The sequence below is a fragment of the Hylobates moloch genome, unplaced genomic scaffold (assembly GCF_009828535.3).
Source record: "Hylobates moloch isolate HMO894 unplaced genomic scaffold, HMol_V3 SCAFFOLD_1, whole genome shotgun sequence".
In the NCBI taxonomy this organism is placed as follows: Eukaryota; Metazoa; Chordata; class Mammalia; order Primates; family Hylobatidae; genus Hylobates; species Hylobates moloch.
The window spans coordinates 6013434-6034983 of NW_026652276.1; the positions used below are offsets into that span (position 1 = coordinate 6013434).

Below are 21550 nucleotides of genomic sequence, written 5' to 3' on the forward strand. Positions count from 1 at the left end.
ACCATCATCACAACCATCACCACCATAACAACCATCACAACCACAACCATCACCATCACAATCATCACCATCACAACCACAACCATCATCACCACCATCACAACCATCACCATCCCCACAACCATCACCATCACAACCATCATCACCATCACAACCACAACCATCATCACCATCACAATCATCACCACAACCACAACTATCATTACCATCACAACCATCACCACCACAACCACAACCATCACCATCACAACCATCATCATCACCACCACAACCATCATCACCATCACAACCATCACCACCACCACAACCATCATCACCATCACAACCATCACCACCACAACCACAACCATCACCATCACCACAACCTTCATCATCACCATCACAACCATCATCACAACCACAACCATCATCACCATAACCATCATCATCACCATCACAACCATCATCACCACAACCATCATCACCACCACAACCTTCATCATCACCATCATAACCATCATCACAACCACAACCATCATCATCACCATAACCATCATCATCACCGTCACAACCATCATCACCATCACAACCATCATCACCATCACAACCATCATCACCACAACCATCATCATCACCATCATTTTGTTCAATGTCGAACCCACTGAGGACAAACATATGGATCCCTGCCCAGAACTTTCACCATCTTTTCCTTAAATGCCACAGTGCAAACCTATTGCAGTGGTAGCTTCTTTTATGACTCCAAATTTCTATTCCCACTAATGCCGATGGGGCAGCTGGATTCAATTTCTGATCTGATCTCAATTTATTTTCCAAGATTAAGGAGAAAGACAACAAACACTGGTCACCCTTAGATCCATAGGCAGACCATTATATTATGTGACACATTAATGGTGAAATAATTGATGGTGATTTTTGGTCACTGTAGCAATGAGTTTTTACTGGCTTCTGCACCTGCCCTGCCTGGCCTCTTCATGGATGCCTGTAAGTGCACCTGTGTGTCTGCAGGGTGAATCCACAGCAACAGGGTCTCTCCTCCTAGTGTGCAGAGCCCCTTCTCCTTCACCCTAAACGCTTTCCCTTGAACATGGGTTGACTCTGGCAGAGTCTTCCTCCTAGACACCAAGCAAAACCAGGGCTGTGCAGAGAGCAGATATTAAGTCAATATTTATTAAATGGGCTGTTATTTTGATTCTCTCTGCCTTAAAGTGTTCTCCTCCCTAAGTCATCTGGGTTGTCAGGTACCCAGTGGGATACTACTTTCTGGCACACTGCAATTCCAGAGCTTATAAAGGGAGGGGATGGGAAGGTGCTGGTACTCTCCTTATAAATATTCTCATTTTTAAAGATACTTTGTGGTTTTTAAATTTCTCTCCTTAAAAGAGAAAGCAAAGTCAACAAGCAGAAAATGTGGCCCCCAGAAGGCATCTGAGAATGAGTGCTCTCCCCCTTCCACTCCCTTAACAAAGACACAGAAGGTGTTCTCGACCACCACGATGACAAGCCCGCTGACCCTCCCGGGGCATAGGGCCACCTGCCCACAGCCCACCCTCTCTCAATCCAGCTGCATCTTTGGCTATTGGTTTCTCAAGCCACCAAGTCACTGCGCAGCCTGTTCTAGGAGGAAACACTTCAACCCAAAGCCCCCCAGCCTGGGTGCAGACAGGGGCTCCAGGTGTTAGGCGGAGCTGGGAAGCAGCTATTTAGGTGACTGCTGCTGTTCTCGGTGTGTCTGAAGAAACTGCCCAACAAAACATGTTATCCATGCACTAATTTAAGCATGTGAGATACTCACCTGTATTCTGCAGAAACCTAAATACCCACCTCCTAATCTATCACATATGCTTAACACTATCAGAAATCATTTTATAGCATCAATGGGAGTGAGAAAACCACAGAAGCAATACCACCAGATCTCTTCTGCCTCCTCCAGGAAGTCTCCCGGAAGCCCGCTGCAGAAGTACTATGGTTTCCAGCCCAGAGAGGTCAAGTAATTTACCTAAGGTCAAACATCCATCAGCAGCAGGGGCTGGGATGGGAGCTTGATCTGTCTGATCAGTCCTCACCCTGCTGCCCAGCAGCAGCCTCTGTGGGGGCTGATGTGGTGCAAGGCAACTAGCAAAGGCAAGGGGAGGCTGGGGAGGAGGGGGTGTGTGCAGCTGGCAACCGCCTCCACAGTCATGAGCATCCAATGAGCCTGCCCCAGACATGTGGCAGAGGGGCTGGGGATCTCCCAGACTTGGCAGGAACTGCAATGTAACATCAAGATCGGATTCACAAAGGGGCAGCAAATCCGACTCCCGGCCACCCCTCTAGAGCTTTGCATCTGGGTCAGCAGTAATCAACCAAAATGGAAGTCAGATGGTTTAAAACAGGGCACCACTAACATGTGGGGCTGGATTAATTCCCTGCTGTGAGGGGCTGACCTGTGCACTGTGGGATGCTTTGCAGCACCCCTGGTTGCTACCCACGACTAGACGTCTGCAGAACCTTTACCTTCCCACTCCCATACTCCTGTTGTGACAGCCCAAAGTTTCTCCAGAAGTTGCCAAATGTCCTTGGAGAGCAAAACCACCCTGGTTCAGAAGCACTGTTTCAAAAGCATGTACTTGTAATGCGTGATCCAGGGAGGAAAAGCGTTCTTCTCAAGTCCAAAGGCTTCAGTCACCTGACAGCAGCTGTGCCTGGAGTTTGGGTCTCAACTGTGTAGACTCCAGATTGACTGGTAATGTCTGCTATGCACAGGGAAGGGACAGGCTGGTGGCATTTTTGCCACCTCTGTAGTTCAGGGATTCTCTGCATCTCAATCACCCAGGGAGTTTTAAGCACTTCACATGCTGGCTGTGCACCATGGCTCATGCCTGTAATCCCAGCACTTCAGGAGGCCAAGGCGGGAGGATGGCTTGAGCCCGGGAGTTCAAGACCACCCTAGGCAACACAGTAAGACCCCATTTCTTTCAAAAAAAAAAAAAAAAATTAGCCACACATAGTGGTGAGTGTCTATGGTCCCAGCTACTTAGAAGGCTGAAGTGGGAGGATTTCAGGAGGTTGAGGCTGCAGTGAGCCATGACTGAGCCACTGCACTCCAGCCTGGGCAACAGAGTGAGACCCTGTCTCAAAAGAAAAAAAAAAAAAAGGAACAACGCATGCCCGAGTGCACCCAGATTGTGAATTTATAAACCTGAACCCAGATAGCTCATCTCTGCTTTCAACATGCTCTACAGAAAAAACCCAAGTGCAGAGCCTCATGGCAATGAGCCTCCAGGAAGCACCTCCCAGTCCCCCACTCCACCTGAGGGCAGCGCCTGGCACCCCAGCAGAAGAAGAAGAGGGCCTGCGGACAGTAATAGCTTATATATCACCTGAACGATTAGCGACGCACATCTGGGAATCTTAGAGTTTTGTCATCTCCTTGTATCCACTGTGACAAGTCTTTAGCTGGAGCCACAGGATAACAAGTGCCTTTATACACACCCCCAGCTCTTCGTTTCAGACACACGAAGTCAGGAATATCTACATGAAGAAATTCCCATTCTACTCAACATCCAAATCTTTGCTTCTCTTAATTTTCTTAGTCTTCCAGAGAAATCAATGGTATTCACTTTAACATAGTTGAGATTCTACAAATACCACTGACCCATGTGGCAACCAGGTTTACGTTAATGGACACGCTTCAGAATCGCATTCAAATCTCCACCCAGGGTTGACACTCACGGTGAACAGGTTGGACCGGCGCTTGGACTGCTTGCGAACGGGCGTGGGCGTGTTGGCAGTGGGAGGAACATCGATCCGAAGTTCCTTCTGGCTGGTGCTGGGAGTCGATGGAACGGAGGAGGAATAGTCGCTTAAACTCCCACCTCCATTACTTGTCTGAAATGATTAAAATCCAAGGTTTTATTAACAACACACTCAGGAACCCAAGGCCTCCACTTAGGCAAGGTCATAACCAACAAGTGAGCATCAGCCCCATGGAAGGGATGCGTGAGAATGGCTGACTTGGATCTATGGCTTTGCCAGGTGTATTAGCGTCACGTCTACAGTCTCATCCTGGAACATGCCAATCATCTCACTCAGTGGCATCCCCTAAGAAAAGTGACTGAAGGCAAAGAAGTCTCTTTCATTTAACTTAAAAGATTTCTGAGAGTTCAAATTTGATTACTTTCTCTTTCCTCTGAAAATGAAAGGTTAAACTAAATGGATTCTATGGTTCCTCCACTGCTCTAGATCAGTAGAACCACAGCCAGCGTTATGAAAATGACACCTGGAAAATCTGAGTGTTTTTGAAAAATATTTCAAGATTCACAGAAAATTAAACACAGTAAGTGAAGACATTCTTCTTTTTTTTTTTTTTTTTTTTTTTGAGACAGGGTCTCACTCTGTCACCCAGGCTGGAATGCAGTGGCACAATCACACTCACTGCAGCCTAGATCTTCTGCTGGGCAGAGGTGATCTTTCTATTTTTTTGTAGATACAGAGATGCAGTTCTGCCACGTTGCCCAGGCTGGTCTTGAACTACTGAGCTCAAGCAATCCACCTGCCTTGAGCTCCCAAAGTGCTGGGATTACAGGCAACTGCCACTCAGCCCAGCCAGCATGAACATTCATGGCTGTATCTTGACAGGCTCTGACAATACATGCCATAACTTACTGGCTTCCCAAGCAAACTGAAAGTATGACACTGAACCTTTTTGCCATGTCCTTAAAAAAGTGCCAATAGAATACCTGCCCAAGAAACATAATCAAAAAACAAGCACAGGCAAAAACAAAGCCAACTGTTTCCTTAGGAGGTTTTTGGTTGAGTTTTTCAAAGTGACCATTATTTTGTTTGCTTCCAAGTAAATAATTTTGCAAAATGTTGTTATGGAAAGATAGCAGTTTCTATGGGACCTAAGGGAGATGGTAATTATAATTGAATGCCACTACCAAATTTAAGTATAAAGCGAGATTGGCCATTAAGATTTACTCACAACTGTTCAACCTATAAGCAGACTAGGACCAAGACCAGAGAAGGGTGGTTTAAATCACCAGCGAGGACACCTCCCATCACCACCCGGGCCAGCATGCCTCCTAACACAGGCAGCATGAAGACAGAAAACATTAAAGAACGATTCCCATAAAAATCACTTGGCCACAGTAGTTTCTAAAGAAAATGTTAAGTCAATTACGACATGCTGTTACTTATAAAGTTGAAAGAAAAAAAAAAAATCAACCTTAGCATTGGCTGGGAACACTATTTGCACGTTCTCTTTGGTTCTAAGAGTGACTTCTCATGTCACCTAACATACCTGGCTGATGTGCACAGAGGACACCTGCGCGGAACAGACGGAGGAATGGCTGGGAGAATTAGGTAGCGACTTGCAGGGTCCTATGGACAGCTGCTGCTTCTTCCTTGTGGCAACAATCTTCTGGGCAACTGGTGGACACACAGACAAAAAGAAATCCATGTCAATCAATTTCCAAATTCAGGAACAGAGCAGAGATCATCAGTCTGTTTTCGAAACCTGTTATTTCCTTCTTTCGCAGCAATAGTGTTCCTGGTTCTTAGTTGGGCAAATGACAACCAGAATAAATACGACATTTTCCAGAGCCTCCTCCCGTCCCCCCACCCCCGCATCAGCTGAACATGGCCAGGTACACAAGCTCTGGCCAGCAGGATGAGAGCAGAAGGATCACAGGGCAGCTTTTAAGGATCTTCCTTGAGAGCTTCCCTTTGCCTAAATTCTTGTATATTTTTCCTACTTGTTGCCTGAAATGCACAAATGTTATATAGCCTCAGCAGCACCATGGAACACGAGGTGATACTGGGAACAGGAGCCACATGGGAGACAGATAGAGCCGGTCCCCCGACTCCACAGAAGGCCTCAGCAGCCCTGCACAGACCACCTCAGAGGAATGTAAAGCAAAAAAATACACACCTATCTCATTTAAGTTATTCTCATAAAATCATCTTTTTTTCCAGTTACTTGGAACAAAAATAATCCTAAATAAGGCAGGGCAATTTAACCAAACCCCTCGGAAAGACAAAAATCTTTTTTTTCCCCCAAAGCCTAAAGAAATCCTCTTAATTCTACAAGCTATCATACAGAATTATATTCAAGGACATGTAATTATATCAAAGACCTTATTTAAATATATTACTGCACACATTGGAAGTTTATCTTAATCAATACAAATCTAAATTCAACCAGCCATAACTTCTCTTGGCAAATAGGCTCGCTGATAAAGCATACTGAATGTAATTGGAAAGGAAGTCAACGATTAGAAAACTCTTCCTACACCAATGGTGTCACTGCCGCAGAGTAACTACAGTTTTGATTTGAATAGATGTGTGTCTTTGGGGACTAGCAGTAATTAAGTTCAATGATATTCAATCCTTGTCTTTGCCTAGATAGTTGCTATTTTCCAAGATGTCCACGGAAAGGAACACGTCATCTCTCCCCAGCAATAGGTTATAACGTAGACGGGGCCCATACAGTGTTTGCAGATAATTTCTTTTCCAAATGAATACAATTTTAATAAGAAACTGGTTTGTCCACAGCCTATGGGTTTCATGTAAATGAATGATAGTATAAATATGATTAAGTGAAAATGCAATATATAAAAAATGGCTCACAGAGAGGAAGCAGCAGCTTCATTAGTTACATCCCACCTCCAATAGGCCTCTTATCATCCTGAAAGGATGATATCAATTAATTTATCTTCCGGTAATGTATTGATCATAACCTTCATCAGCTAATCACGTTTAAATTACAGAGGAATATCGCAGCACTCTGTCATCTCAGAACCATTGGCATATTGATCTGGGGTCTTTGAAGACATTTATTAGAATATTTTAGAAGTCATTATGTGAACTCAAAAATAAAATCTAAGATTTCAACAGATGCAAAATGTGTTGTCTAGGTATCCTGAAATTGCAAAAACCAAAAGTACATTAGCCAAAAATCATAATTGCCTGGGTGAGTGCTAAAGTACTGCTACTTTGTTTTTGAAAAATAGCAATAAGGGGCTTTGATTATCAACCACACTGAAATCTGATGTTGCTCCCAGCCTGAGTTACTATTCAGCTGGATGCCACACTGACTTCACATGCGTAAGAAATGTGCAGATGTCAGAATTAAATAGGACTCGGATGCATGCTCTGAGAGCTTTGCAGACATTTTCATTTGTAGAAACTAAGGGAAGACGCGAGAAACTTCCTAAGACAGTCAAATATGTTATGAAAATGCCTATTGTATGAAACTTCAAATGCAAATGAGCGTTCTGTCCTTCCTATGGAGTCTAGGAAGAGTCAGTTCATGAGTAGAGAGAATATTTTTACAACAAAGCCTCTCATCAAACTACAGACAGGATGTGCGAAGTAAGAGTATTTAGCATTGTTAACTGCTAAAATTCTTCTGTCCATTTAATTATTATTCTACCGCATTAATTAAAAAATAAAATGAAGCCACAACATCCAGTAACTGGTAGTATTTTTTAAACTCTATTTTTTTCATATTTGTCCTATTTCCCCTCTACCTGTTATGTCCTTCCTGCTTCCATACACAAATCAAGGAAAGAAAATGATTTATAAATATATTGTTCTAAAATATACGGACTGCTTGAATGCTTTAAAACTATAGGGTAACCCATAAGAATAAGAGAAAACTTTAATGAAGAACAAAAAGTATCTGACTTGAGGAGGAGGAGGGGGAGCATGAGGAAAAGGAAGGGGAAGGGGCTCCTTTGTAACGTCTGCCCACGTCTCCCCCATCTTGAAAATGCAAACTGACTACAGAGTCAATGCTGCCAACAGCCACAAATTTGCCAATGGCTGTTGCTGCTATTTGCTCGATGTCCCAGGGATGGGGTGGAATCTCTGGGCGCCTCACTTAAAGACATCCTTAAATGAATTGTTTGGGGAAGCAAAAAACTAGTATGACAACTGCTATCCAAGACATCCACAGTCCTTCCCCACACAACCCAGCAGCTGGCTGGGTGAGTTCACAACAGATCCTAGAGGGAAAAGCTTGGTGTGTCTATGCGAGTGGAGGAACCCCCCTCCATTCCCACCCCCAAAAAACCACTCAAAGAAAATGGATGGAATGTCACGGGAGGGAGCTGTTCTTCTGTGGCTGTAATCGTTAATTACTCATAATATTTAGAACATTTAAATGTTAATAGGTTTAACATGTGAATATTACCCCAGACTATGCTGTCTGGGAAGCTTTTTATAACCATTGAGTTTTTGTCTATATTTGATTATTCAAGAAATAAATGTGTTGTTTTATATAAATACATATGTTCAATGTAAATGTGTGTGGGTGCATAGACACAAATATGTTCAATGTAAATGTGCGTTGGTGCATAGATCAGAAACACAATCACGTGGACTTACTTGAAAAAAATCTGGAAGCGGCTGGGCATGGTGGCTCACACCTGTAATCCCAGCACTCTGGGAGGCCGAGGGGGGCAGATCACCTGAGGTCAGGAGTTCGAGTCCAGCCTGGCCAACATGGCGAAACCCTGACTCTACTAAAAATACAAAAATTAGCCGGGTGTGGTGGCGCATGCCTGTAATCCCAGATACTTGGGAGGCTGAGGCAGGAGAATCGCTTGAACCCGGGAGGCAGAGGTTGCAGTGAGCCAAGATCGTGCCACTGCACTCCAGCCTGGGTAACAGAGTGAGACTGTCTCAGAAAAATTAAATGTAATTTAAAAAAAAAAATCTGGAAGCTTTGTCACTGAGATTTGATCTTTTCTCAAATTGGGCGGCAAACTTCACTATGACTCTGTCACATGAGCTACTCCTAAATCTAAAACAGCGTCAACAGGTGCTGAAAACATCTGCTCTTACTACTGACACTACCAATTTAATTATCCTCCTGAGACTCCCAAGAGTAATGCTCAGTGTTCTTTTATAAGTCACTTCCTCTATAATTCAAAAATTTTATTTGGGTTAACAGATAAAAGATACCTTTAACTAGCACTTTCAACTGTGCGCGCATGTGTGTGTGTGTGTGTGTACATTGTATAAAGGTGAAAGCCAAGCCGGCCTCACCACGGGGTCAGAAGGGAGAACTGTGCTCATCTTCAGGGAGCAGAGGAGGCAGGTGCCTGGGACAGGATGCAGGGGTTTCTGGGGGCTGGAAATAGGCCCTTCTTGACCTGAGGATAATTTTGTGACAACCTTTTAAGCCCAAATACACTTTCATGTATGTTTCCATTCTTCAATAAAAAGTTTAAGAACTTAACAAAAAAAGTGAGGTATACATTTACTTTATCCACAAATTGTAAACGTTCTATTCTATAGAGGGAAACAGCACCCTTTAATTAGTGGTTAAAAATAAGACAACAGCTCCCAAATAAGACTTCATTAAATCCTGACATAATGCCCAATTTCTACTTCCACCTTGTTTCTAAATCACACAAAATGAGGCAAGGAATGGCCCTCGGTCACACTAGGAGCCTTCAGGCCAACCTCACGGCCTCTATAACCAGAAGACAGCTCCTCCTCCCCGCCTTCCTCCTCTTTGCTGCTCAAAGGCTGAGCAGGGCTGGGCAGCCTACACTTCTCATCTATTAACTCACTTCATCCTCTCAGCTCTTTCATTTTGCAGGTGAGAAAAACTAGGCAGCGAGTCCCCCAGAGCAATCCAAAGGCTCCGGGACTGCTCATGACACCACCATGTGGCAATCGAACACCCAGCTTCTCTGCCAGCACCCCAACAGACTGTCTTGGTTCCGCAGCACGAATCATGTGTTCTTTGCCCTGCACCCTCAGTTTCTCATCAATTTCTAACTTGTACTTGGGTGACTAAATGAAATGGATTGGGTAACTAAACAAAATGCTGAAAAGGACTGAGTGCAGTGACTGGCACACAGGAGGTGCTCGCCAAGGCTGCCCCAATTACACCGTGTGCCACGCCCCATTCCCAGCCGAGCCTTCTGGAAAGCCCGGGGATGCTGCTCGACTCTGCCTCTCCTGCTCTCTGCAATCCCTGGCTGGGCCTGCCATTGCCATGGTCACTGGGAGCGGCCTGGAGGTTAGGTCACACGTTCCTGGACCTCTGAGCAGCACGTGGCGTTCCTGGTCATTCCCTCCTTTCCTCTTCTGCATCTTCCTCGGGCTTCCATGAACCCTGACGTCCCTGGTTTTCCTCCTCCGGCTGGAACTTCTCTTTCTCATCCTCCCTTGCTGGCTCCTGAAGTGCGGGTGCTTCCCTGGCATCCTCTTGGTGTCCTCTTTTTCCCCATGCCCTCTGCCTGGGCAACCTCCTCGCGAATGTCTCCATCACCATCTCAGTGCCAGGAGCTCCCAGCATCGCCACTGCCATGAAGACCTCTGCCTCACATCCTGCCTTCTAGAGTTGTGCAGCCAATGACCAACTCGGCATCTCCCCTTGGATCTGCTACAGGTGACTTCAAGTCCTCGCCTCTCTCAGACCTGCTTCTCGTCTGTTTTCTAGCTCAGTCAATGGCACAACCCACTCTTCAGCATGGACAGAACAGACCTAACAGATTATTGGTTCAGCCACCAGAGTTTCTCAGAAATTTGTCTTCACTGCCACTGCCTTGGTCTAAGACTTATCCTTCCCATAGCTCGTGACCAAAGCAGCTTCCAAATGAGTCTCCCTGACTGTCCCCTAAATGCCCCGAACACACCGCAGGGCGACCTCAAAGGCAAATCCTACCACGGCGCTGTTCCATTTCTAGTTCTTCAACAGCTCCTTAGCAAAACTGGGCTCTTTCATGTTTGGGGAAGGTGGCTTGTCCACTCCTGGTATTTCCCTATATTAGCACTACTGGATGAGGACCATAGTCTCTTCTGTAATAAGCAGAGACCTCAGGCGAACCCCACGCAAAAGCTTTGTGGGGGACCAGATGACACGTGAAGAGCGGGGAAAAGTGACCAGATGACATGCAAAGGGCGGGGAAAAGTGGGGCAGAGAACTAAGGAAGACACAGAGAAAGCGTACAGATTCCAGTGACACTGAAGAGCCACCATTAGATGACAACTAATGACTTGGTGTAAATCGAGCCCACATTTGGGAAGAGGGTTCCTCTGCTACTGGGAAAGCTGGAGCACAGTGAGGCCAGTAACTTGGGAGGCGGGGGAGCAATTCCAAGCACTGTTAGGTAGGGATTATAAAGTATGAACCACATCTCCAATAAAACTGTATTTTAAATGCTCACCATAGACACACTGACGAAATTCACATGAGACTAAACACTAATTTTACTCCACGAAAATATTTTAAAAGCAAAATTTATGCAGCTGAGGGCACTGCATGTCTTGTCTCCGTCTTTGGTGTCTCCACCCAAAGGTGACACTTACTTCACCTTTCAGTGAAAGGTTCTTCCAGGCTGGGTGCAGTGGCTCATGCCTGTAATCCCAGCACTTTGGGAGGCTGAGGCGGGCAGATCACCTGAGGTCAGGAGGTCAGGTCAATATGGTGAAACCTTGTCTCTACTAAAAATACAAAAATTAGCCAGGCATTGTGGCGTGTGCCTGTAGTCCCAGCTACTCGGGAGGCTGACACAGGAGAATCGCTTGAACACGGGAGGCAGAGGCTGCAGTGGGCCGTGAGTCAAGATCGCGCCATTGTACTCCAGCCTGGCCAAAGAGCAAGAATCCGTCACAAAAAAAAAAAAAAAAAAAAATTCAAATCAACATGCCATCTTATTGTTTATCACGATTCTGCACATCAGGAGTTTGCACAGGGCATATTAGCATATCAGGGACAGTTTGTCCCTAATCCATCCCCCCCGCAAAAAAAAGAAAACAAAAAGAAAGGATCATCCATTCGAACCATAGGGGGCTTACCTGCAGACCCTCCCATAAATAATGAAAGCCACTACTGGCTGTAATCTTCCAGTAACAAATAAAAGATCCCCTAACATCTCAACTCAGTTTTAAATCACAGTACAGTGATCATTAAACTATCTTATTAATTAAGAAGAAATTAATTACCAAATTATCTATGTAGTTCAGAATGTGTGACTTCGGAGTGAAAAGAAATACACAGAATTTTTCTCACCATGAAAATCTCAAAGTTAAATGTTAAAGAAGGTGTACTCTATATTGTTGATAATTCAAGCCCATCTCCTAAATGTGTTTTCATATGATCTGTGTTTTGAGCAATAAAGAAAAGCTAAGTCAAATCATAGCCACGTGAGGAAGCACACACATCCATGACGGTCTCTTGGGTTTTCTGGCTACAGTATGTTCCTTAATGACAATCAGTGAACCATGGGACCCACGGCATGGCCTGGCACTTACACACCTGTGGAGATCCTGCCAAACTGTGCCATCTACTAAAGAATACAGTCAGCCCATGTTCCAAGACAATGGGCCAATTCCACGGAGCTGGGATCTCTTCTGGAAATGCCTGAGGCCATGCTGTATTTAACTTCCCAGGGCCAGGGCCTGCCCGACACTCAAAGGGCACACACCAACTGGATGAATGAATGGATGGATCAACAGTGGGGCTGGGGTGGGAAGGTTATAAGAAGGTAGTGGAAGAAGATGCTGAAACGGGCACTAGAAATGCATTTCTAAGGACCTGATATGCAGAGAAGAGTGACAAGTGTGAAGTTGTCCGTAAGGCAATAGGGGTTATTCAAATTGAATAGAGAAGTGAAGAGATCTATGCTTTGGAAAGATACCTGGGGTGGTTAGAAGACACAGGTCATTTCTACCTGGACACTCAAGAAAGGGAGTGTGCAGGGGTGTGGGGAGCGGAGGGGTGTGGGGAGCGGAGGGGCTGGGAAAGAGCCTCAGAGGCTGAACTCAGCAGCCTGGTTCCAGCAGTTTCCTGAAAAGCACACATATATTTTGTTTTGAGACTCCCATATCTAAAACTGTGTCCCTCTGCCCTTTTACTGGATTAGTATTTTGGCAGCACATAGAATTCTAGGCTAATTACGTATCATCTGATGATTCTAAGCTACCAAAATGAGTTCTGATAAGGTGATCCAAGCTTAGTGATACAGTTTTAGCTAAACTCCAATAGTTTCTTTAACCTACGTTCCATCTTCCCATAAGCACGGCAACCCCACAAGGAGAAATTCATTATCCTTGTTCTAGAAGAAGAGGCTTTCATCATTTTTCTGCCACTACCTTTAAAATTAGCACTTAGCTATTCACCCCCAAATCTACCCATTGCCACCCATCCCTCACACGGACGCTGCACTTATGAACAAGTCTGGTCTAGCCACTTCCACATTTCAACCGGACAAATTCTAAACCATCAGAATAATTTTCCCATCAGAACAAATACTAACAAGGAAGGTGAGACATCCTGCAACTAAACAGGTCATAAATTTAACTTCGGGGTGTGTAAATAGGAAATGCTCTTCTATGCATTTGCTTTTTGGTTCCTTGTCACTGGAAGCCTAATGAGAGGCTGTGGCCAAGATTCAACTGCTCAAATAAGTCATTAGGACATGCCGTGCCCCAAGCAAGCCAGCAGGGGAAAGGGTTTGGTGGGTGGTAATCCTCTGATGACTTACCTTACCTATATCAAAGTAATCCTTTGATGCATTACCTTCTGAGTAATGAAGCACAAAATATGACTATATATATACACATTATTTTTGAGCAAACAACCCTCTAATCTAAAATAGACTGTGGTTAAAAAGCCAAGCTTGCTTTAATTTCTTCTAGTGAAGTTTTCAAGTTTTTCCTGAAGTACCGAAGTCTGAATTCTTAATCTGAAATTCAGTTCTTGTCTGTATTCTTTTTATCTCGTTGTATTAAAACAAATTTATCTTCATTTATGTTGCAATTACCTATTAGGGTTGTTAATTTGCTGGAAATGAAGCTATTGTTTAATTGCTCCTATTAATCGGGGGATTTAAATGCCGACTGTAATAAACAGTTACCTTCAGGACGGAACAAAGTCAAGGCTGCTGACATTAATTTCAGAATTTTAGAATGAGGGGAAATTTCTACCATGTCTAGGGCAGCTGGATTTCCTTTTTCCTTTCAGAGAACAGGGGAAAGAACAGAATTAAAAACGAAAACCCTGTGCTGAAACAAATACGGTGTATTTGACATTTTTAATATGTGTATCCAATTCTGGTATAAAGTAGTTATTTGTGGTAAAGGGGACATCAAATCACGCTGCAGGAAACACACATCCCTTCCTCTTCCATGCATTCCTTCATAGCACAATAGTTCCTTAACATTTAATCCCAAAGTCGAGCTGCCAAAAATCAGGAATGTCTGATTCCCATAGTCACCCTGGGCTAGAGGGCAGCAGGGGCCAGGGAGCTGACCATCTGCCAGGCTCTAGGCCTCGGGAGGACCAGGGATCCTATGTTCAGAAGCACCAACGTGCAAACATTCACTCCCCTGAGAGATGCCGAAAAGCACCCTAACGTGGTGTGGCCCTGGAGATGGTTTTGTCTACTGCTGGTCTGAATGTGTGCTTCTGAGGGCTCCATTCTGCTTCCATCAGCACTTCTCCTCTACCATCTGGGAAAGGAGAAGGGGCTCCAAATGATCCTGTCTGGAGAACCCTCGGGGGTCATGTCTCAGGCTTCAGTCTGCCCCATGCGCCAACAGGACGCGCACCAGTCAGTTCCAGGCACTGGGATGTGCACTGAGGACACTGATGGACCCTCTCACTCTTCTCCTTGCCCCACCTTGCCTCCCACTCCTCACCCACCTCACCTGCCCTCCCACTCCTCTCCCCGCCCTGCCTCGCCTACCCTTCCACTCCTCTCCCCACTCTGCCTCACCTGCCCTCCCACTCCTCTCCTCACCCCGCCTCACCTGCCCTCCCACTCCTCTCCCCACCCTGCATCGCCTTCCCTCAGCATTGCTCTCATCCATGCCTTCTCCAGTTTTCAAACTCAGCTACCCTCATCCAAGATCCGCACCACACCATCCTGGCTTACTAGTGGGCTCCTAGCTGTTTATCCTTTTGGTGGACTTTCCTGAATTAAAATCCTCAAATCCTCTAGGTCTTTTCCTATCCTTAGGGATTAGGAGTTTGTACATCCAAGTCATACTCCAGAGTGAAGGAATTAAGCTGTGTCTGGAACCCTGTGTCTCTGGCTGGCTGTACCGTAGGGTCCCAGTATGGTGCTGTGCTTCTCTGTGCACTTGAGCTAAGAACTGTGTATGATCACGTCCTTTCAAAACCTCCTGCCCTACTCAAGTAAGTCCTACCCATCAGGTTAAGTCAGGATGACCCTATGAGGTATGCATGACTCAGAGGCTGCAGCGCTGATGCCAATGGCCTAGGAAGGTCCTAGAATGTATAATACTTGGTCAAACTCTTGGTCCCAGAATGCTCATGGTCATGCTCTTGGTCCTACAATGCTCTTCGTCTTGCTTGTTCTTGGTCCCAGAATGCTCATGGTCATGGCTCTTGGTCCTGGAATGCTCATGATCATGGCTCTTGGTCCCAGAATGCTCATGGTCTAGAATGCTCTTGATCTTGTACTTGGTCATCTTCTTAATCCCAGAATGCTCTTTGGCTTGCTCTTGGTCAATGCAGAATTAAGCAAGTCCTCACAGAAACCAAGCAAGTTGCTGCCCATTCTTTAATACGTGGAGTTGGCTGCTTTTCCCTTTAATGTGTCAAGGAAGGTTTCTTTACTATGTTTTATAGCATCCCTCACTCATCCCATTTACTGACTGTTTTCATTGAGCAACTAGTATGTGCCGGGCAACTTGCTAGATGTGGGAGATTGTGGGATCCAGACAAATCTGCCAGCTGCATCATCTAGAAAATGTCAACCAACCAACCAGAACATCACATCCACCTCCTGCACGCCTTGTCAGCACCTTTCTCTCCCAGTGTGTTAGATAAGTGGCAGCGTGTGGGATATAGAAAGTGCTATAAAGAGAGGTGTGTGTCTATGATGCAGACAAAGAAGGAATAATCTGCAAGAGGGAAATACTGAGAAATTATGAATGTTGCATAGACACAGAAGAGGCACTTAAAGCAGGAAAAACTGAGACAGATTAATAAAATATGAGAAAGTGTTACGCCTGTGGAACAGGAAGTCATTAGCACACGACGAAGAAAAGCTTTCATGACATAGGAAACCCACATGGTTTGGAAGCTGCAGCCAAGGGTAGAGGCGGCCCCTGCTAGCTCAACTCTTAAAACAGGAGAGGGGAGGAGTCTGAGAACTCAAAGGCAAGAAGTGAGAACTGGAGCCCACTGATCACAAGCCTGTGGGGCCACGGCCCCAGACCAGCTCGACTCCAAGCACTGCCTAAGTATGTGTCAAAGTGGCAGGAGCTGGTGTCAAGACCTGATTTGGGGGGCGACAGCTTCCTCAAGGAAGCCTGATGGGAACAAAACTAGCATATGCTGGGAAAAGGTGTCAAGGAGAATACGGGAGCCAGAGCAAGCGGGGAAAGTGTGGCAGGGCCAGAAGGACCAATGGACGGAGCTCACGCTTTCTCACTGGAACTCTAGGGGTCTCCTGAACCCTATAAACAAATGAACTTATTCTTCAGGACCTTATTAATGAGCTGCTTCTTCAAGACCTCACCTGCTCAGAGTAAGAGAGCTGTGCTCTCCTCATCACAGGGCACAAGAAAATAGACGAGATCTTGTCACAGGCACGTTCTCCTTCGGATAGCTTTTAACTTTCCAGAAAAATGGACTTATCACAACTGAAGCTGTTTTCCTATTTCCAAAAATAATTATCCCTACAACAATCTCCATAAAAATTTCGGAATCGCTTAGAGAGCTGCGAGTACCATTTCCCTCCACGCCCGACTATAATTCATTATTAATTATTCCACTTAATTGAATAAATCATCATCAAAAACAAGTAGGCAGAATTTAAAAGCAGCTAACATAGCTTAGATTAATCTGAAATGGAGAAAGATATGCAAAAAGCATAAATTAAAGATCTTCTGAAGAGCAGAGCTTTCTAGACTAGGTCACTGTGCTATTCTCCTCGTGATACAGGTTAACCCAAGAGTTGAATATAGACTCTCATTAGAAAATATGTAACATTTCAAATGCTACAATTAAACACAGTAAAAATCTGTTCAAAAGGCCAGGAGATGATTAACTTTCTCTCTTACTTATTCTCAAGCTGGATGCAAATCAGCGTCTTCCAAGACGAGGCAAGTGAATATCCCAGTAAATTGGCAATACAATTTAGATGGCAGGCAAGGATCTCAAAGATAAATGGCTTAAACAAAGAAGGGAAAGATGAACCTGTCACTTCTTCTCAACTCATCAAGCTGTCTCGCAGAGAAAGTTGATGAACCCGGAGCAGAAATGTTTCTGCCACCCCCTGAAGGTGAAGGCTCACGCGGCAATTCTTCCGTCTGCACGTGAGGCTCCTCAACACTCTTCCACGCCAGGCAACGCTACGGGACTTCCCTTTTCCATCCACGTTTTTTGAAAAGGCCCAAATTTGGGGTTACAAAGTAAACTAACACAATTTGTCAGTGGAATGAAAGAAAGACCTAAGATAAGTGCAGATAAACGTGGTGGTATCAAAGGAATAAGATACACTATGAAGACAGAATACAGAAAAAGCGACTGGCAACGGATTTTAAAACATACAAAGAGAAAAAGGTATCACCAACAACATGATAGCGTGCCAGACTGATTATGCTAAATTATTCCAGCTAAAGAAACTACACAAAATTTTAAAGAAAAATAGATTATGCTAAATTATTCCAGCTAAAGAAATTACACAAAATTGTAAAGAAAAAAAGATGAGAAGATCAAGATAAATGAGGAACAGGAGACGCAAGAGTCCTAAAGAAGGGAAAATGTAAGATGTAACGGCCAAAAGTCGATTTTGAAATCAGGAACCTTGAGACAGATTCAGTTAAGTACAATAATTGGTTTTCTTTTTAAAAAATTAACACAGTTTGATTAATATAGGCTTAACAACTTAGCAGGTCTAATTTGCTTCCTTATTTTTAGATATGAACACCAACAGAAGAAGGAGTTTAGAAACTTCTGTAATCTTTCCATTTGTTACAGGCACACTCTCCTTCGGATAGCTTCTAACTTTTAAGAAAAATGGACGTATCTACCACAACTGAAGCTGTTTTCCTATTTCCAGAAATAATTATCCTTACAACAATCTCCATAAAAAAGACATTTTCTTCTTAAAGTGGGGGAGAGAAGATGTCTTGGTTGGAACCTGAGAGAATTATTCGTCTCCTCCCTGCTCTGTTAATAATGAGCCAGCAGCGGTGGCCCTGTGCATGGGAAGAAGTGACAGTGACACACAGGTTGAATTATACAATGTATTGTGATGCAATTAGGAAGAAGGATGAGATGACAAAACAGATTTCCACTTGATCTTCAACAGGGCTTTGTGCATTAAGTCATTGTAATACTCTCCCCAGCACCCATCCATTATTATAACTTAACCAGCATTATCTCCCAGAAACCTACCTTTTCTGATACATGAGGTTCCTCTGGGGAAGTTTTGCCCTTTGTGATGTTATAGTAACATTACCCACAAAGTTAGGAGATGCATGATGAATTTGAGGGTCCACATAAACATTTTTTAAATGATCTAAATTCTGTATGATTAACATATAAACTAGGTAAAACTTTTTTGCATAGGCCATGGCTACTGAAGAGTTAAGTATATGGCAGAGAGAAACTTTTCATGGTTTTTTTTTTCGCTTTAATAAGAAATTAAGTTTATCAATTGCCATTGTAATTACTCACAGCACCTCAGGTAATTAAAAGGGACCTAAATCTAATTTTATTTACATTTAGAATACCTGAGGTCATCTCCGATCAAGATTTCGCATTTGTGACTAATAATGTTTAAGTGTTAATTAGAGTTCAGCAGAGAATACTGATTGATTTTGAATCTGTATCTGCTGTGATTTAGGAACAGTGAGGAAGTCAAAGTATTCTTTTCTGTTACTGCAGTTTCTATGCATTAGTGAAATTCTTCAAAGAATCATGTATGCCTTTTAATTCTGGCAGGATTCATTTTTGTAAAAATTGTGGCTCATTATACTGTACACTTCTACTTGTGAGAAAGCACATCACATTAAATTAGGTTTATCTGGACCCATCTTCATGTAAGAGACCTACAATGACATTTTTAAGGTAGTAACAATTGTTTTCATTTCCCCCTATATTTTATTAACACATTTTTTAAGCATACAAAAAAATTTGAAAGCGAACACCTCCTTCCACTCCCACTACATTTTATAATTGTAACAGGTTGCTACATACTTGCTTTATTATATATCTATCCACCCATTCGTCTGTCCGTCCGTCCGTCCATTTCATTTTCTGATGCAATTCAACTACAGTGCAGGCATCGGTTCACTCTCACACATTCCAACATGCAAGTGATTAACTATTAGATTCTTTTTTTGAGATTAAATGTACATTCTGTGAAATGCAAAACATCTTAGTTGTACCAGTCCATGAATGTTGACAGATGCCGTGTAACCCAAGCCACGATGAAAATATCCCTCTCTAAGGAGTTCCTCTGGGCCACCCCCAACCCCAACCCCAACCAATCCCTCCTTCTCACTTCCTGGCAACCACTCTTCCGATTTCTTTCATCACCAATCACTTTGCCCGTTGTAGAACTTCATATAAATGGAATCATTCTTTTCTTTGCATGCCTCTTCCCGCAGAGCATAATGTTTTGCGGGTATGTCCATAAAAACAAGTTTTCAAACCACATCACTGGCATAACAAGATACTAGAATCCTGTGATGACAGGGATGTGACAAAGTCTTTTTCTCTCCACAGTGACACAGAGCAGTCCGTCCTCCGGTTCCTAACAGGACTCTGTGAGAACATGGTGATGTCCTACTACAAAGAAAGGAACACCTGATTATCAGTAACTTCTCTGGTCCGCCAAGGATGAGCAAGGAACAAAGAGCTTTTAGAACATTAAGCATACATCTAAACTTATTTGACCTGAGCTATGCAAATGTTAGCTACAGGTAAAAGGTTATAATGACTCTTCAGGCCATAAATTCAACTCTTTTTTTAACCCCCAAACCTTGCTATAAACTACCCTAGGAAAGTATCTTTCACTAAGAAAAGCCCGAGAAAACCTTGTCTTTGGTGATATCACGGTTCAAAGCTCACTGAGAAAAATGGTATTTAAGAAAAAAAAAAACCCATGGTGAACACTTTGAAAACAAGTGTCAATCACTGACCAGATCCTCATTCTGCAACACACACACACACACACACACACACACACACACACACACACACACACACAATCTCCTGCCGATCACAAAGTAGTCTAAAAGATTAAAAACTAAAATAAACAAACCACGATTTATTGCACTTACAGCTGAACATGCTGCCTCCCATACAACGCCTATTCTGTCACTGCCAGTTACACAGCTACTTGGAAAAGGTATACTTCAACTTAAACACAATCAGTAGGTTTACCTTAATACTGAACGCTGTGAAAATTAAGCATGCAATATGGTTTCCTCAATACCATCCAAGGGTGATAGTTAAAGAGAAAGTGAGAATAGGTGACCGGGACTCCTATTCAGTTATTCCAAAGAAGGTAGACTTTCCTTCTGGGCTTCAGCGTTCTCCCACTGGTACTGCTACACAGCACCTTTTATCTATTACTAGCATAAATGTTTACATATAAGCTTTTCTAGTGATGCTTTTGCAAATTCATTTTGAAGGGGGAAAACACAACGTGCATAGACAAAAAGAACTCAAATTTGTGCCAGTTAATAACCCAAACCATTAGCACCCATCGAAAGAATTAAAGGAAGTAATCTGAAAGTAATGCAACCATTTCACTGTGGACACTCAAATACATCTGTGGATGAGATACGTAAGTAAAAGGCAAATTACAGCTTGTGAAATTCAAGATGGCAAATGGTGACATTGTCAAAGTATACAAAATCGGCTATTTCCTTCCTCCAAAAAATAACATACACGAGAAAAGATGGTAAAGATATTACCTGTTTTCAAAACAGATTTCTCTTTTGATGGAAAAAATACAAAAAAAAAAAAAAAAGGGGCAGGAGTGTAAATACTGTATAGTAGCCAAAGTTATCCTTCAAATAGATTGAAAATCCAACCAACCATGGCTTTGAATCAAAAGCCATGCTCTCGGTGCCCTGCGTCTGGCCTGCAGCCTCTCGTGAGGAGGACACCTGCCCAGCTCCATCTCCTGGGCTGCAGGCCTTCCTTCTGAAATGAAGATTTAGTCCTGCTGTCCAGTTAAACTAGGCCTTAAAACAACAATTCCAATCAACTACGGCCAAACAGTGACAATGAAAGGAACCACATTGTGTCACTGGGTCTAGAAAGTTGAAGGGTATCACAGCTCCCATGATGCATAAAGATGTAGCTTCAAGTTTCCTTGATTCTACAAAAGGAATGCGGAAACTCCATATACACTAGTGGCATCCATTAGAGAATCAGGCCTCTGATGAGATTATTTACATAAAAAAAGCCCCTCCTCCACCCAAAAAAGCCAACTGGTGATGGGAACAATAATTTGCTATTTGGGTATTTTTCAAAACAGCTTCCACTGGCTCAGGCCTTACCCTTCCAGAGCCCACTGCATTAGAAAAGAGAGGCACTGGATACTGTTTGGCT

General features: G+C 43.6%; 1 protein-coding gene across 9 annotated transcripts in view; it reads right to left on the reverse strand.

Moving 5' to 3' along the window:
* Positions 1–21550, reverse strand: part of AGAP1 (ArfGAP with GTPase domain, ankyrin repeat and PH domain 1) — a 642705-nt gene that overhangs the window by 331239 nt on the left and 289916 nt on the right. For all 9 annotated transcript variants that reach the window (XM_032753655.2, XM_032753653.2, XM_032753651.2 and 6 more), the window contains 2 exons: positions 5282–5409; positions 3712–3867 (listed from right to left, as the gene is read on the reverse strand). In XM_032753655.2, the coding sequence (XP_032609546.1) occupies positions 3712–3867; positions 5282–5409 (284 nt within the window). The remainder of the gene's footprint in view (positions 1–3711; positions 3868–5281; positions 5410–21550) is intronic.